Source organism: Ceratotherium simum, chromosome 12 (assembly GCF_057802395.1).
Source record: "Ceratotherium simum simum isolate JZ-2026a chromosome 12, ASM5780239v1, whole genome shotgun sequence".
Lineage (NCBI taxonomy): Eukaryota > Metazoa > Chordata > Mammalia > Perissodactyla > Rhinocerotidae > Ceratotherium > Ceratotherium simum.
Window position 1 is genome coordinate 32,628,773 of NC_141911.1, and position 16,915 is coordinate 32,645,687.

Consider the following 16,915-nt stretch of genomic DNA (forward strand, 5'->3'; position numbering starts at 1 on the left):
TCTTAAGGGCAACCCAGTCAGGGCAACAAGACGCACACAAGACAAACTCCCAGACATTCAAGACACTATGAAAAAATCCACACACTCAAGAAACTCAAAGAGGGAGAAATAATGACAGCGCCACTGCCAAGAGGAGTCAGGGAGGACCAGCCTGTACAAAGAGCAGGGCAATAGCATTTGTTCTTTCATTCAATAGATACGCGTTGGGCCTGCTCGGCCGAGGGTCAGGCTGGAGTGAGCATCCCAGACGACTGACCAGGGCAGCAGACAAGGGCAGACTGCCGAAGGCCCTGAGGGCCAGAGCAGGTAAGTGGATCACAGGGAACCACAGATGGTGTTTGACCTTGAAGGCGAAGTAACAAGATGCACAAAGTAGTATCTCGCACACATGCGATTACTTGACAACAAGCTAACGAACACACCTGTTTGGTTGGTACACCATCACCACTTTGGATTCAGCGTGTTGAAGTACGGGGGAAGTATAGGGAGAGGAGAGGAAAAAGTTCTGTAAATCTAAGAATAAAGTCACATGTTTTTTTCCCTCCTTCTTCCTATCACCATGGATAGAGTTTTTATCTTCCTACACCAAAACATTTTACAAATAAAAGAGTATATAACAAAAAGATATGAATAATAGAGCTTATCTATACAATTGTAGAGAGCACATCATGTATCAAGTTATCTACACTGGTTCAGCCCCTTCAAAGCAGGAAAGCTGTTCCACGCTCTCCAGTGACCAAGTCTAGGGGTCAGCTGAGATACTGCCAAAATAATAGGTAACATATATTAAGTGCTTACTAAGTTCAAGGCACTTACTCCTCTCAAAATCCTCTGAGAGCAGCATCATTATTACTCCCATTTTGCAGATGAAGAAACTGAGGACAGAGAGGTGAAAAGAGATGGAGACAGGAGCCAAATCCTGGGAGCCTGGCCAAAGGGTCAACTCAATTATTATAGTTGGTTTGACTAATGATTCATCATTCAAGTTCTTGATCACTTAGAGACCCACAGAAGAAGAAAAAATAAAAAAGACCCAATCAACAGAAAACGCTATTTATAAGAAAAATTATATTTCCAAAATAGGTAATTGTATAAATAATTAGTGTTGGCAAATAAGTTAGTATTCAATTTTTTAATGCTACATCTTTTGACACTATTTCATCCATCACTGACAAACCTTAGCTTCTGAAGCCATCTTTGTGTCTTCCCGACCCAACCTACCAGTTAATTAAGCAGAAAACCCCAAATTTAAATAACACCTATAAATAGCCTCTTTTCAACAGACTCCCTGACACACGAGAGAACTTTTTCTGAAAAAAATTCAAAATACTTTGAAAAGAATTCCCTAAAAATAATCTTCAGAACTCTTTGCAATTTAGATATATATATATATGCAGTTTAGATAGATATATATGCATTTATATACGCAGTTTAGATAGACAGATATAGACAGACATACCTACATATATCCTCACCCACCCAGGTACATGCAGGGTAAAATAGCCTCTAAAAGGCACATATATAGATAGAAACGAAATATTTAGAAAATTATTTTGAATACCAGTTTCACTTTCATTATAGCTTTGATTAAAACAGCTTAGCTATAAATGCTTCTATAGGGAGTATTCCAGGAAGAGCTTCTAAATTCTAACTTTTTTACCAAAATAAACTGTATGATACATATAAACAAAACAAAACCAGAAATTAAGAATTTTATAAAATAACTTTTGAGCCTATAAATAAAATAATCATTTCAGAGGCCTTGACATTTCCATCTCCTAGCACAGTGACCACATCTTCAACTAACGCTGTAACAAACGGGAGTCTATGATTTACTTTCCTTTCAGTCTGGGTTGGCTTCCAACACTGACCAGTAAGAGGTAGAGGCTACAAGTGAGTAAAAATGCAAATACATACAGATCTACATCAGTGTTTCTCAACCTGGGCAATTTCTCTCCCCAGGGAAATCTGTCAATGCCTGGGGACACTTTTAGCTGTCACAAACCGGGGGTGGAGAGGGAGGAGTGAGTGCCACTGGCATCGAGTGGGTAGAGGCAAGGATGCTCTAACTGCTCCACATCCTACAGCGCCCAGGACAGCCCCACACCACAAAGAATTCTCCAGCCCAAAACGTCACTAATGCCACAACTCTGATACATGCAAATATAACTATATATTTTGAAAGTAAATACATCAGATGTTAAGTGTGCTTCTCTCAGTAGGATTATGAATAATTTCTATTTTGTTCTTCTCTTTCTGTATTTTCCAAACCTTGGAAAATACACGTGTCATTTATAATCAGGGAAAAAATCCATTCAGGAATAAACTTTTAAGAGAAGGACAGACAATTTGCTTCCCATCCTAATGGGGCCTTTTCTCCAAGGACTGGTCTCATTCAGCCTGCTGGCCTTCAGGGAAGGTCTAGGAAATTTTTCCTCTAAAATCACCTCTCGGCCTTGAAGCTGTTATTCATTAGCCCTGGTTAAAACGAATATTCCAAATATCTCAAAACCAGCACTCTAAATGCTTCATATAGGAGGGGGAAAACTGAAATGTAAAACTGCACAGCCTCTCCAGTGAAGTGATATAACTAGACATCCTGTTTTTCTAAACAGCCACAGGAGACAACATAGAATTAAGTGTTGCCACCAATGTGGGAAGTAATGAAGGTCTTAAAAATTACCACACACAGGCTGAATTCCCTTAAAATTCAAACCACCACCACCACCACCAGCCCTTAGAGAAAAATGCATTTGGGGCCACTACTGTCCCTGCAGAAAAACAGTCAAGGATATTATATTTAAATGTGTACATTTAGAGTCAATGAGAATTTCTCCTAAAAGTTAAACCTTAAACACAAAACCTTTGCAGTACCGTATCTATTGCAGCAGTAAACCCTGTATGATGCCACAGATTCCCAATAAAACATTAGCAATTATTTTTCCATATGCAATCATTATATCATTGTATAGGAAAAAGAAACACCAAAAAACTTGAAATTCAAGTTCTTAAGAGGGTGTATTCTAACATGAATTAAAGGCACTTGGAAAAAATCCAAGATTACAATCCCATAAAGTCACATCTTCATCCCAAAGCCACTTAACGCTAATGGCAAGTACCACTCACTAACATTTCTGAAATCAATACTCCTGTTGTTCTCAGGCCCCCAGCACCGCTCACTTAGAGGGCACACGTCCCTCGCCCACGCGGGACCACAGCCGGCCCGGGGGCCAGCCCTTCCCCTCCGCTCGGCAGCCGCTGGCTGCGGCCCTGCTGAGGTGGCCTCGGCTCCCACCTCCTGAACTTGGGGCCGGCGTGACTCACGCCCTGTCACATGGCGCGGGAGGAGGCCGGGAGGGCCACCGTTGCCAGGTGTTCAGGCTGGGCCGACCGTTTATTTGCCTTGCAAAGTGGCCCGAGCGCCTGTGCCGCTGGGGGGCCGGCGGCCTCCGGCCCTCTCCTCCCTCGCACACCCACACCCGCCCTGTCACCTGGGCGTCCTCACCTGAGTGGGCAGCAGGAGTTCCCCTTCTTCTGCCTGCCACAGCTCCACCACGTTCGGTAAGGGCTCAATGGCTGCACGAACACCAAAAAATACACCGCGTTTTTAATGCACAGAAAAGCTTCCTGTTTCCTATGGTCCCCCCCATGCACCCGCCTCACCAAAACAAGTCTCCCTTTCCTTCCAACAGTAGAGGCCACCGGAGGAGCGAGCCGGGGATAGGAACACAATGTACGGGTGTACGCCGGGGCCGCTCTGACAGACGCCAGGGCGTGCAGGGTCGGGGTTCTCCCGCGGGGAGGACGGAGGAGCCGAAGCCACCTCGCGGGGCACTCTGCGCTCCGCATCCCGCAGCATCTGGGGCGGGCGTGTGCGGGATGGGACCAGGGCGGCCAGGCTCGGGGAACAAAGCTGCAGGAAGCCGGGCCGCGGCGGGGCCCCGGCGCGCGCCACACAAAGCGGGGGCTGCGCCTGGGGCGCCGGGGGCCCGCGCACAAAGGCACCGGGGCGCGCGCGGCTAGCGGTCCGCGCCGCTGTCCCCGAGCCCCGCGACTTCCCGGCTTTCTGTTTGGATGGGGGCGGGGGGCGTGGGAGGGGACGCTGTGGTTACAAAATGTTATCAGCCGAGAATTGCAACCGCTTTCCTTCCTCCTCCTGCCTCTTTCCCTTTCCTCCCTTCGCCCTCTGATAGATTTCAGCAGTTCCCTAAAAGAAAGAGAAGGGGGGGCGGGGTGGAGAGGGAAGGCAAGCAAAGCGGCGCAAGGCTGACCTTGTCCCTGAGCCCCTCCCGGGCGACAGCAGGGCAGGAGGACCTGGAAGACACCCAGCAGGAGGTTGACGGCCGCGGCGGTGCGGCAGTAGCAGCCCGGCTGCGGGCGTCGGAGCCCCGCCATGCTGGTGCTCGCGCTGCTCTCGGGTGCTCGCCGCGCTTGCCAGTCGCTCGCTGGCGCCCGGGCTGCCTCGCCCCGGGCCCGCCCCCGCGCCGCCCCGCCCCGCCCTGCGCCGCCGCCGCCGCCGCCGCCGCCGCCGCCGCAGCTGCTGCAGCTCCAGCCCCGAGCGCGCGGCTGGCCCTGCGCGCCTGTGCGCCACAGATAGGGAGGGACGGAACGCGGCGGGTGCGGGAGAACGTGGACAATGCGAACGCCGCGGCCGTGGGCGTCCCGCCCCGGCCCCGAGCACATGGCTGCGGGTGCGCCCCGCAGCTCCCGGCGGCTTCCCTCCCAGACGCCCGGTGCAGAGGCACTTTCTGCGGCTGTGACAGGGTCGCTGAGAGCTGTCGGGAGGGACTGCCAGGCCACTGTCGCCAAGTGCGATTTCAAGAACTTTCGGGCGGTTTCCTCTTTGTTTGGGCACGCGGGCCACAGTCGGGTTGTTACCCCCAGGGGAGGGGCGCGGCGAGGCGGGGGTGGGAGTTAGGAGTCTGCCCAACGAGAGGCCGTGGACAGGATATTAGTGGAAATAATGCAGTGGTTGTCAGGAAACGCGAATGCAGCCACATGGCTACTGCCAGTTATGCAGCGAGGATATCCGGTGGCTGCAAAGTCTGTAATTTAGAATAAAAAGAGCTCTCTCAAGACCCGAGAGGCTGACCTCAGCGCCGCGTGGCGGTGGTGCGCCCGGCACCCTCCGTGGAGAAGGTCCAGGTTGTGACAGGTGGGGAAGCCTCTTCCTAGGGGATTTATGGCTTCAAAGACCCTGCCAGTACTCCCCTTCAGATTCATATTGCAAAAGGCAGCCAGCCTCTTCGCAAACATGGTTGGGATCCAGGACCTGGTCCGTTGCCTATTTCTAAAATTAACGGGATAGTATAAGTAATACTTGGAAATGTGTTCTCTAGCCCCATTTTTCGATGCCTATAATCAAAAAGTGCGGCTAAGATCTGAGATCTCTTAATATCATGCCTTTGCCAGCGATATCACGAACAAGGAAGGGTTAATTCAGGAATCGATGTGCATAACCTGGAAATATTGGCAATCAAGATTTTTTAGTTAATTTGCTGCTTCCAGATTAGCTTGTGTGCAATTTAGAGAACATGAGCAGTGTAGAATGAAGAGGGGAAGTGACCGGGCACACCTGTCTGCTTACATTGATCCTCTATTTAATTGCTTCTGGTGCCTTACAGTCTAGACAATGGAAAGGCAGTGGTCAAATAGCAGGACAGATGCCGGAGAAGGACTAAATTCTGGATCCTTTCTCTCCTAAGGAGGTAACACAGTCCTGGGAACCCAATCTCACACTGTGTCTGGACATAACTCTAAACAAGGTTAGTAGCCTAATTGCTTGGCCAGAACTTAACATTTGAGACGATTAGCGTAAATATAAGTCCTCCATGTGGGAAAAAAAGTCACTTTTCGTTATCCACCTTGAACACCTCCAGTGTTCTCTCTGTTCCCTGCCTTTTTTCTCTGTTCCCTGCCAGCATCTTCCTTTCCTTAGCAAGGATCTCCAGTCCCATGCCAGTGTATCCCTTTTTCCTCTTCGTGTCACTTCTCAAGGTTTATATTTGCCCCTTGGGCTCTGAAGGTTCCCCCACTGTGATAAGGGTTATGACAAGAATACTTGCGCAGCCCACTTAGGCGGTAACTGCACCTCCAAAGTTTGTTTTTAAATCCAAGTTCTCTCAGTGGCCTATTTATTTACAATATGTATTTTTAAATCCTCTTATGACTTATACTACTTAGAAAGGAAAGTGAGCAGATATTGACGGCCTAACAGATTTTTATTAAACAGGTTTAATAAAAAGTCATGGTACAAAACTTTTTGACTAATTTTTAAACTATTTTACTTTTTTACTAAAAGTCTTTCCCATGCGAACCAGTATCACAGAATCAATAGAAATGACTTGAAAGATAAAGGAAAATTGCTGTGGACCTTATATAAAAATGGTTCTATTTTGTTCTCCTACTGAAGGTTTTTAAAGGCCACCTTAATTTTTCAAGTTGTGGTCTTGTGGACTTTACAAAGTGGGTAATGCTATTTGACTGTTGTTCAAAAAGGCAGAAGTGTGTATCTGCAGTGCCATGGGGTTGAGAGGGATACAGGATTACACAGCTGTCTTCTTAGATAAATCTGACCTACTTAGCCTTCTCTGGAGGTATTTTTCATGCTGACTCATGAACAACAGGAAAGTTTTGGCCCATTAAGTAACATCCATGTTTTGAAGTAAACTTGTTCTCCAAAGAAGACTCCTGTGTCATTTGTGCTATATTTCCATTATTCCCCCGTAGAGAGTAGATACTCTGTTGTCACAGAATATTAGAGCTGGAAAAATTTTTGCTGTTAAATAGTAGCCAACTGCCTCATTTTACAGAAGAAGAAACTGAAGCCCAGAAAGGATGAGAAATGTCCAAGTTATAGTGGCAGAGTTATAAAGAAGTATGCATGAAATAATGTTAACTGAAAAAAATTGAATGTAAACATGAATTAACTTAGTATGCAAATTATATGCACAAGACTCAAGCATGGGAGAGGTACTAAGGAGATATCTTACTAGAGTATATGAATTTTAAATTAGATCCATATAAGTTAAAATGGTTTTTTTTAAAAAACCACACCTAAAATTGGCTAAATCTACACTTATTTTAAAATATGCAAGATGTTGACCATGCTTTTGACTTACTTTACCCTTGTTCTCTTTTTCTTAATGAGTATAGGTGAAAACCAAGAGAGTCTATAAATGTGAGTTATACCTCGACACATCCTACATAAAATGGACAGTGAAGCATCAAGCCCAAATCACCTATCTCTAATCCAGAGAAGAGTCAACACATCAGGTCACAAGGTGGTTGTGAAGATTAAATGAGAGAATGTATGGTAAGCATCAAGTATAGGTGATCAGTAAATGCTAGTAGTGATATTACTATGTATTCACATTGTGGGGACATGCCAGACCTTTCATGAATATGGTAAATTTGATACTGATATTCGATTACTTGAATTACCTATTCATTATCATTCACTGTCATATCTTTTATCACTCAGACATGCTAGAAATGGGAATGATTAATGAAAATGTACATGTAACAGCTGTTTGCTGGCTCATCTATGTGTACGTTTTGGGCCCCACCCCAATGGAAACAAAACTGAGTGTTTCCTCAAACCACCACCACCATCATTGCTGGGATCCAAGCCTCATCCTTGCCTGGAAGGGAATGCCCAGCAGGGATGGTTCTTGAGCATGGCAGAAACCTAGTGATTATGGTTAGGTACTCTTGAGATGCAAACTGCCCCCTGGACTCAAGGGGACCCTTCTTACTCTAACTTTTTTCCATTTCATCTCATCTCAGGAAGCCTCCATTAGGGGCATTGGATAAGTGTTCTCTCCATTCTCAAACTACCCTGTTGTGTTAAACAATTGTCTTTTTCCATTATGAGAACATCAAGCAATTTGGGGGGAACAGCAGTATTCATAGTTAAAAAGTCATTTTTCTCTCTGTTTTTTTCAAAACTCATAAAACTGTACAATAAAAAGGGTAAATTCTATTGTATATAAATTAAAATTAAGTTGATTAAATTAAAATTTTTAAAGAAAAAACTTTTTTAAAAAATTAAAGACAAATGTTTTAAAGGGGGGCTGGAATGTGATTTATACAAGATACGTTGAGTGTGGTCCTACTAAATGTTTAAATAAGATTAAAGGAATGAAACATGAATGAAAAAAAACAGTCACCTTCCCAGCCTCCCTTGCAATGAGAGATAAGCGACTTCTACTGGCATGGCTTCGAAGAAAGCTATTGTTTTCCTTACGAAAAGAAATAGACTCAGATAGTACAGGAGTTTTGCTCTATGTCTTTCCTCCTGCAGGAATATAGATGTGATGCTCAGAGCTTTGGCAGCCATCAGGCAAGCCTGGGGAAGAAAGCTACCTGCTGAGGGTGGGGATTGGAAAGGCAGAAGTCTGGATCCTTGATGGAATTATGGAATTGCTAGATTGTCTACTTTTAAACATTGTTGTGTAAGCAAAAGTAACCCCTTCTACTAGTAGTCAAGTTTTCCATTACTTGCAGCCAAAAACAATCTCAAGTGAGACAAAGAAAAAAGTCAACCAATACAAAAATGAAAGTAAACAATAATCATTAACAGTAGCCAGTCTCAAAGATATTAACGGAACGCTCATATGACAAAGGAAAAATAGCAAACTAGTGCTTGGTTTCTTTTACAAGTGCTAGTTAAAACAATTATCATGCATTATTTTATATCAATTAAATTAGCAAAACAAATAAAAGCAGCAAAAGTTCATACTGATTAGATGGCTGCAGAGAAACAGTGCTTGTCACTTAGTAAACTAGTTTATTCTCCAAAAGACAGTCTGCTATCACCCGGGCCATCACTTTAAGTCTATGTGAATAACACTCCTGGCACGTGCAACATACAGCTCTGGGTACCATCTGTGAGACTTTTCCTACCTTCAGTCTGCTTTGCAGCCTCTTCCTCCTATGCCCACCCTCTGAAAGTAAGAGGACCCCAGGGCTTGGTCCTGAATACTGTTTTTACTTTCTCTCTCTAGATGAATCCATCCAGCCCTGTGTCCTTAAATATTATTTATAAGCCAATGAGTCCCAAGTTATAATTTTAGCCCTAACCTGAAGTTCCACACTCATATATCCAACTGCCTACTTGCTGTCTCCACTCGAATGACTAATGAGCACCTCTAACCTAACATGTCCAAAACTCTTGAGTCCACCTATCCAAATGGGGGTTATATCCCAGTCTTCCTAACTTGCAGTCCCTGGCAGCGCCATCTATCCGGTTGCTCAAGCCAAAAGCCAAGGAGTCATATTTAATTCCTCTTTCCTTTACACACTTTAAATCTACCAAGTCCTGTGGTGCTCACCTCCAGAATATTTCCCATATCTATCCTTGCTTTCTTGACCATTACTCTGATGTAAGTACCTCATCCCTCACATGGACTCCTACAATTGCCTTCTACTGGTCTCTCTGCTTCCACTCTCACCCCTTACATCTCAGTTGTATAGAGGCCAAAATGATCTTTTTAAAATAGGATTCAGATTATATATAAAATCCTCCAGTGGTTTCCTATACAATTAGAATAAAATCCAGACTCCTGTCTCTGTCCTGCAAGGATCTGTGAGATCTGGCCCCTGCTCGCCTTTCTGACTTCATCTTCTACCAGTCTTCCTTTTGATAACTGCTCAGCAGCCCAGGGGCCTCTATGTTCCCCAAACCCACCAGGCTTAACCCCCATCTTGGGGCCTTTGCACTTGCTGTTTTCCCTACCCAAAAGGTCTTTGTCTTGATTGTCACGCATCTGGCTCCTTCTCATCATTTACATGGGGCTGTTGTATGGTTGTGCGTTGAGCGCCCAAGAAGTAGGGACTGAAATCCATCTCTCTGAATCACCAAACCAGGCCCTGGCTTGAGGATGCCTGGAGTGAGAGGAGCCGCCTTCTGATTCCAAAGACACTGACAGATGACCAAACCCTGTGCCTGTCATGCTTGTCCTCGTGGAGTGGGGGTCTTTTTCTAATAAAAATATTATTTCTTATGTCTAAGGAGAAGGGAGAACTAACAGTCACTGGGCACTCACTTTACATCCATTTCTTATGTAAACCTCGCAAAAACACAATGGGCTTAGTCTTATTGTCCTTATGTTACATGTTAGACACTGAGACTGAAAGGGGTGAATTGTTAATCCAGAGTTAAAATTGCATTCTAATTTCGTTGGACCATAGTGTCTCTAAAGATGAAGAAGCAAGAACTCACTTGGAAACTTCCATTTGTTTCACATTTTAATTCTACTTATTTTAGGATGTTTGTAGGAAGGTTAGAAAAATCTATGAAGGCCCAGTTATAGTCATTAAGAATAAGTTACTGTTGTTACAAATAGTCACAAAACATACCCCACCTATACACCCTCCAGGTGATAAATCAAGGTCAATATGAAATCCAGTAAAATCTGTCATTTTTCTTTTGAGTCTCCACACTTTCAGACATACAGATCTTGTCCCTCTACTGACTTTTGTAGATACCAGCTTAGAGTCTATTTGGGAAAGTTATTTATATAAACCTCTAAGATAATGACTGCATTAACTTATTTAAGCGTTTGACTTGTTATTAAAATTTTCTACTTGGGCCGGCTCCGTGGCTTGGCGGTTAAGTGCGCGCGCTCTGATGCTGGCGGCCCGGGTTCGGATCCCGGGCACGCCCCAAGGCACCACTTCTCCGTCCACCCTGAGGCCGAGTCCCACGTACAACAACTAGAAGGATGTGAACCTATGACATACAACTATCTACTGGGGCTTTGGGGGGAAAAAATGAATAAATAAAATCTTTAAAATTTTCTACTTGGGAATTCAAATGCAGACCAAGGAATAAAATTTATTTTTCTCTTCCTTGCTGTCTTTCTTCCTTGCTGTTGGAAAAGATATAGAAGTAGACTTCAGAAGGTTGGCAAGAATTGCAATTCCATAATTTGAGTCAATTTTTTGGTAGATGATCTTGGAAAAACTGTTTATTGAAGGTCCCACTTGAGCTATAAAACAAGGCCTAGCCTTAGTCTGGGAAGCAGAAATCGTATTTTTCAGCTCCATTTAACAGTCTGAAGTGATTCCATTGTAATTCAGCTTCCTCCGCTAGAAATAATGATAAATAACCCTCATATAGTGTTTATGACATGCCAAGTCGTATCCTAAGTACTTTGCATATATTGAGTCATTTAATCCTTCCAGCAGCCCCACAGGGTATAGATACTATTATGATCCCTATTTCACAGATGGAGAAGTTGAAGTACAGATAGGAAGGTATAACTGCCCAAGGTCATAAACCTGTAAGGCTCAGAGCTGAAATTCAAACGCAAGCAGTCCGTCTCTGGAATTCACGCTCTTGACCACCAGGGCAATACCGCCTTTACACCCTCAAGTGTATAGGAGGGTAATGCTGACCAGTGTTGCACGGTGATCATTAGAAATGTATGCAAAGCACACTGAAATTGGAAACACTGAATAAAGGCAATTGTGGCACCAAGAAAACTAACAAATTATTTTTAAGAGGATGTCAATACTGCATAACCAACTTCTAGTCATTGAATGTGTCATGGTTCCAGAAACAATGGCGTGCTCAGTATTGGAAATGGGTCTGTCTAGGTGAGGTATTCTTGATATATTATATGAATTAAGTCATACGAACCCATGTTGCTGGAGGAACTCCCCAAACTAATACCATATTTGAATTTCCATAACTAGATAGGATCCTATTAATGGTATTTCAACAACACTTCTCTGACTTACCCATCTAAACAATCTAATTGCAATTTTGGAAAATATGCTTCACGACCTTGAACAAGGCACTTCCCCACCCTGGGCCTCTTTTCTTGCCTATAAAATGAAGCCATAAATGATATGACCTCTAAGGTTCTTTCCACATCTAATGTTGAATGATTTTCTGTCCAGACCTGATGGCTTGAAAGTAGAAAGCCTGAATTTTTTTTATTCATCATTTCTTACTACTTCAAAATCCACTGAGTAAAGCAACTTCACAGCTTCCTGAATCTGCGTGCGTTCAGATTACAATCATGTTAAATTTGGCACTTAAAGTTCAAATAAAAAGCTGCCAGGTCAGCAGCAGGGAGCCAGATGTTATGGAGAAGAAGTGATAAAGGGGGATCTGTTCTTTCTTAGGTGCAGACCTGAACTGCCAGTCCAGGAACACTGGGCAAAGTGTACAGTTGATAGAGCCTGGTGTCCTATCTGTGGGGCCTTGGGCAAGTTATTTAACCTCTCTGTGCCTTAATTTCTCGTCTGTAAAATGGAGATAATGATAGTCTACCTCATAAGTTGTGGCAGAAAAATGAGTTAGTATATGTAAGCCTGTAGAAGAGTGCCTGGCACATAATACATGCTACATGTCGTTTTGTTGTTGTTGTTTCCTATATTAAGAAAAACACAATGAGAACTTGAAGAAGGTAAACCCTAAGAGTTTCTATGACCACTGCAGGAGAGAAGCTCAGGTGATGGCCCATAAAATGCTTCTACCAAGTTGGCTTTTATGCCAGGCCAATGGAAACTAATGCCCTCATATTGTGAAAATGCCCCCATCTCAGTTCTTTCGTTTAGACACGTGTAAATTCCAGGGTCCTAAGGCAATATAGGGCTTCCTTACTTTTCCTCCAACTGCAAAATAAAGCTGACCACCAACTGAAAAAGGAACATCTTCGGTAAGATCTGATCTGTTTATTCTCCTATAATCTCCCTCCCTTTTCAAGGAATAACAATGATAGGAGCAAATACTTACACAGGCAGAGGTTAAGTAACTTTCCAAGGTCACAGAGCTGAGTGTGCGTTTGTGTGCTGGTAACCACAGTGTTTGGCTGCAACACAGACTACATTCAGTGTGTGTGTGTGTGTGTGTGTGTGTGTGTGTGTTTGAAGAAGAGAACAAAAGTATACCCTAAAGGATTTGAGCAGAATGCCTGCTGGATTATTGAAAAATACACCCTCACAAGATACAAACATGACATCTGACTCCGTATCGTGCTAACATAGACCTCGTGTACACCACCCTCAAGAAAGAAGCTGCAGACGCATGATCAGGGAGGGCCTTCACTAGCCCAGTTAATTAGTTCCATGCAACTCACAGGCCTCCCGGTTCCCTGGCTGGCCATGGCAGCTGCACAGGTCAGCAGGTCCTATCACTCAGGAAGAGAAACCAGGCGAGAGGCAAACAGGAGGCATGGAACACAACCTGAGGCAAGTCAGCGGCCAACAATAGCTTGGAGGTAACAGCAGGAGCATCCCAAACTGGAGCGCAGCTATGAGGCCTGAGGACTCCCGGCCAGCAGGAGGCATAGGGGCAGAATCACAAACAGCGGGTGTGTGAACCTCACGCAGTGGCCGCCACTACTGCAGCCAGATAGCTGTAAGGAGAGCCTACAATATCAGCCAGCAGCTCTTCTGAGACGTCTGAATTCTCAGAAAGTAGTGAAAGGTGCAAGATGTAGGAGAAAGGGTACTGTCTAGGACTCGGGAGACTTTGGTCCAGTCCTAGCTGGCTATGTGCCCTGGTGCCTCTCCCCAGGGCCCTATTTCCTAGGAGAACATTAAACTGGAAGTTGTAGGTAAATGACTTTGAGAGTTGAAGTTTGGTAAACTGGTTAAGAGACTTTGGCAATCATCTGTGTGTGAGGAAAGAAGTATCCAGACTAGAGTGGTGGCAGCAATTTTGCTAAACAATAATCAAGAGGATCCCCCCACAATGGGTAGGCAAATTCTTCTGAGTCAACCCAATAGATTTGAAGAATGACCCATCCCACTCCTTTGGAAATGATTTTTGCTACATGGTAAAGATGATCTCAGTCTGGAAATTTTATATTGATAGATCAGCCTCACTTAGAAATGCAAATTAAGATAACTGCTGTATCATTTTATAAGGATTAAATTAGCAACAACAACAACAACAAACAAATCATTATAAAACCCAGGTTTGGGAAAGATTCAAAGAAGCCCACTTTTACAGTGCTAACAACAGGATGAGTTTCTTGAAGGCAACCTGAGTACAAAATAAGAGCCATGAAAATGACCATAACCTTTGACACATCAATATTCTTGGAAATTTATTTTGAGAAAATAATTTTAAATAAAAATATTTTACAAGATTTTTATGGCAATGTTATTTGTAATAGCTCCAAAGTGGAAACACCCCAAATAAACCCACTAACATGGAATTGGCACAGATAACTATGATGGGTTCAGTAAAAAACTACTAGTATGATGACAAATATATATAAAGTGTTTTTTTTTTGTGTGTGGTGAGGAAGATTTGCTCTAAGCTAACATCTGTTGCCAATCCTCCTTCTTTTGCTTGAGGAAGATTCTCCCTGAGCTAACATCTGTGCCAGTCTTCCTCTATTTTTTGTATGTGGGTCACCGCCATAGCATGGCTTGATGAGCAGTGTGTAGGTCCTCGCCCAGGATCTGAACACGTGAACCCCGAGCCGCCAAAGTGGAGTGCGCAAGCTTAACCACTATGCCACCAGGCTGGCCCTATAAAGGATTTTTTAAATACTATAAAGAGAAAAAGGTACACACACATGAGGTTGGAACAGAAGGGATTTCTAGGCAATAAAATCAGAAAAGTGTAGAGGAGAGTGTTTCTTTTGGGCAGAAGGTGGGGTTCATGAAGAAGGAAGGTAGATGCAGCTCCACTTGGAAGGGGTGTGAGTGCCAGGACCAACATGGATGAGGTGTGTCAACTTAAACACAAACCAAGACCTGGAAAACATGAGAAGCCATTGTCATAAACAATTAGTTTATGCATTTTCCCATCAAGCGAGTTGAAATTTTCAATCGCAAGGGGAAAACTTGTACATGGTTTAATAGGACACTAATTAGAAGACTGTAGAATGAGTCATCAAAGAGAAGGTGAGCGAGGGGCAGAGTCGGTTACCCAAATGCAAAAAGGGATCAATGATTGGACTTTTCTCTGCTCTTCAGGTGATGGGATAACTGAAGACATTTCTGAAGCAGGCAGCTGGTACGCAGGCCAGTGGCTCGAAGGGAGCAGGGATCCGAGCAGGAAATGGCTAAGACAGTCTTTCTAGTTGTCAGAGGAAGTTGATGTAATGAAGATAGGACTCTGGGAAAATGTTGCTCAATTATTAAGACCAAATAGTTCGGATCACCTCTGAAGAAGCAGCCCAGATGAAATCTTAGAACAAAAAGGTAAGAGGTCAAGAGGATTAGATGAAATAATGTCTGTAAAGTGCTTTGCCAACCCAGATATGCTTTACTAATACTTGCCCTGGGCACTAGGGCTTCATTCTAAAAAAAAAAGACTTCAAAGTTAGCCGGTGTGTTCTTTAACTACAATCCTAAATCAATAGATGATTTTATAAATTCTTATAGTTCTAATTTTGAAAAGTGATAGTAAAACCATAATTTTTTTCTTTTCGAAGCTATCGTTTTATCTTGACCCTTTAACCATGTTGGCTCTTTTCAGTAGATTTTGGTGATCCATAAGCCAGCCATAATTAAATGGATCATATTGTGAATTAGTGAAATAGTCTAAAAACACCAGGTCAACCATGATTGGCTCAATGATTTGTGTACTCTGAATACTATTACTAAATCACATGACCACTCATTCATTCATTCACTTGTTTGGTCAGGATAATTGCAAGAGAAGCGCTGTGTCTACATAAGTAGGGTAAATTTAGGAAGACAATAGTAAGATACAGAGCACTATAGATTTTAAGAAAAGAAAAATGTGAAAGAAGGGCTACATTATATAAACTATTCTTTCTGCTGATCGCAATGAGCAAATAACCTATGTTCTTTTCAAAGAACGTTTGATCTTTCTTGCCTAAGCTTAGCGTTTGGCTTCAGGAAGCCTGCTGAATTAAGCTAGCTATATGCTTGCACTTACACGCACTTACATGTTTCCGTAATGTGTGGCTCACCAGGGCCAAGAGTCAGCTTCTACCTCATGCCTCAGGGATATCAGGTTTCAACTCACGTTGTTTGAATCCTGTATACCTCCCCTGATGCCTTATTAAAATGAACACTTGCCATTTGATTTTCTTCTTTGGGGTCTAAGGCTGTTTTCTTTCTCTCCTGTTATTAGACCACACCTGCTATCATTAAGCCCAGATGTATGAAGGTATTTGGAGCACTTCTAGCTGAGAAGGGTAGTCATCTCGTCTAGATACCAGTTGATCCGTGTGATGAAAGTACCATTTCATTTTTGATGGCCTTCATTTAGTATTTATCCCTGGGGCTGGGTTTTATGTTGCCTTTATAAACACACACACACACACACACACACACACACACACACACATACAAAGAGCCTAGTTCTTTTTAGGCACTTCTCCAGCTGTGAGTTTAGCAAGGCTTCCTGCTAATGGGGAGACAGAGTTACAGCTCCAAACATTCCCCTGCCACTGATCCAGAACATGTGTTATCATATCACACACTGAAAATTGATTCGAAATCCCTGCCAACAGGGCACGGTCTGCATTCCAAATAGCTAAGGCCCTGGGACAATGAATTAGAACATAGAAATATGCCATGCTTCCTCCTTTAATTTGGTGTAAGCATGAATAAGTTTGCTAAACATATTTGATTCTTAGAATATGTTTTTTTTCCTGAAAACATAGAACAGCCTACAAAATCTCCATACCTTAGTGACAATAGACTTATCTTGAAGATCCCCAGTCCCCTCAATTGTTAATGTCACTTCCAATCTCTTGGTGAAGATTGGTTAACAGGAAACAGGGCAAGATGGAGGGGAGCTCATGTTTAAGATAATAAAGTGACTCTCATTCAACTGATGAGAGACATAAACAGTCTGACTATGACAGTCTCATGGGAGTAGAAGTCTAGGATTTCAAATGCTATATAAACAGTTGCAAAATCTCTGCAATCACTCTAGAAATGAACTCCTAGCACAAATGACAAT

The 16,915-nt window shown here is 43.3% G+C and overlaps 1 protein-coding gene across 4 annotated transcripts in view; it reads right to left on the minus strand.

The window, feature by feature from the left end:
* Window positions 1-4,417, minus strand: part of TMEM131L (transmembrane 131 like) — a 158,907-nt gene extending 154,490 nt beyond the window's left edge. For all 4 annotated transcript variants that reach the window (XM_087437511.1, XM_087437508.1, XM_087437509.1 and 1 more), the window contains exons 1-2: window positions 4,272-4,417; window positions 3,506-3,576 (exon numbers count right to left, since the gene is read on the minus strand). In XM_087437511.1, coding sequence (XP_087293637.1) covers window positions 3,506-3,576; window positions 4,272-4,395 — 195 coding nt within the window. In that variant the 5' untranslated portion in view covers window positions 4,396-4,417. The remainder of the gene's footprint in view (window positions 1-3,505; window positions 3,577-4,271) is intronic.
* Between the last annotated feature and the right edge of the window lie 12,498 nt (window positions 4,418-16,915).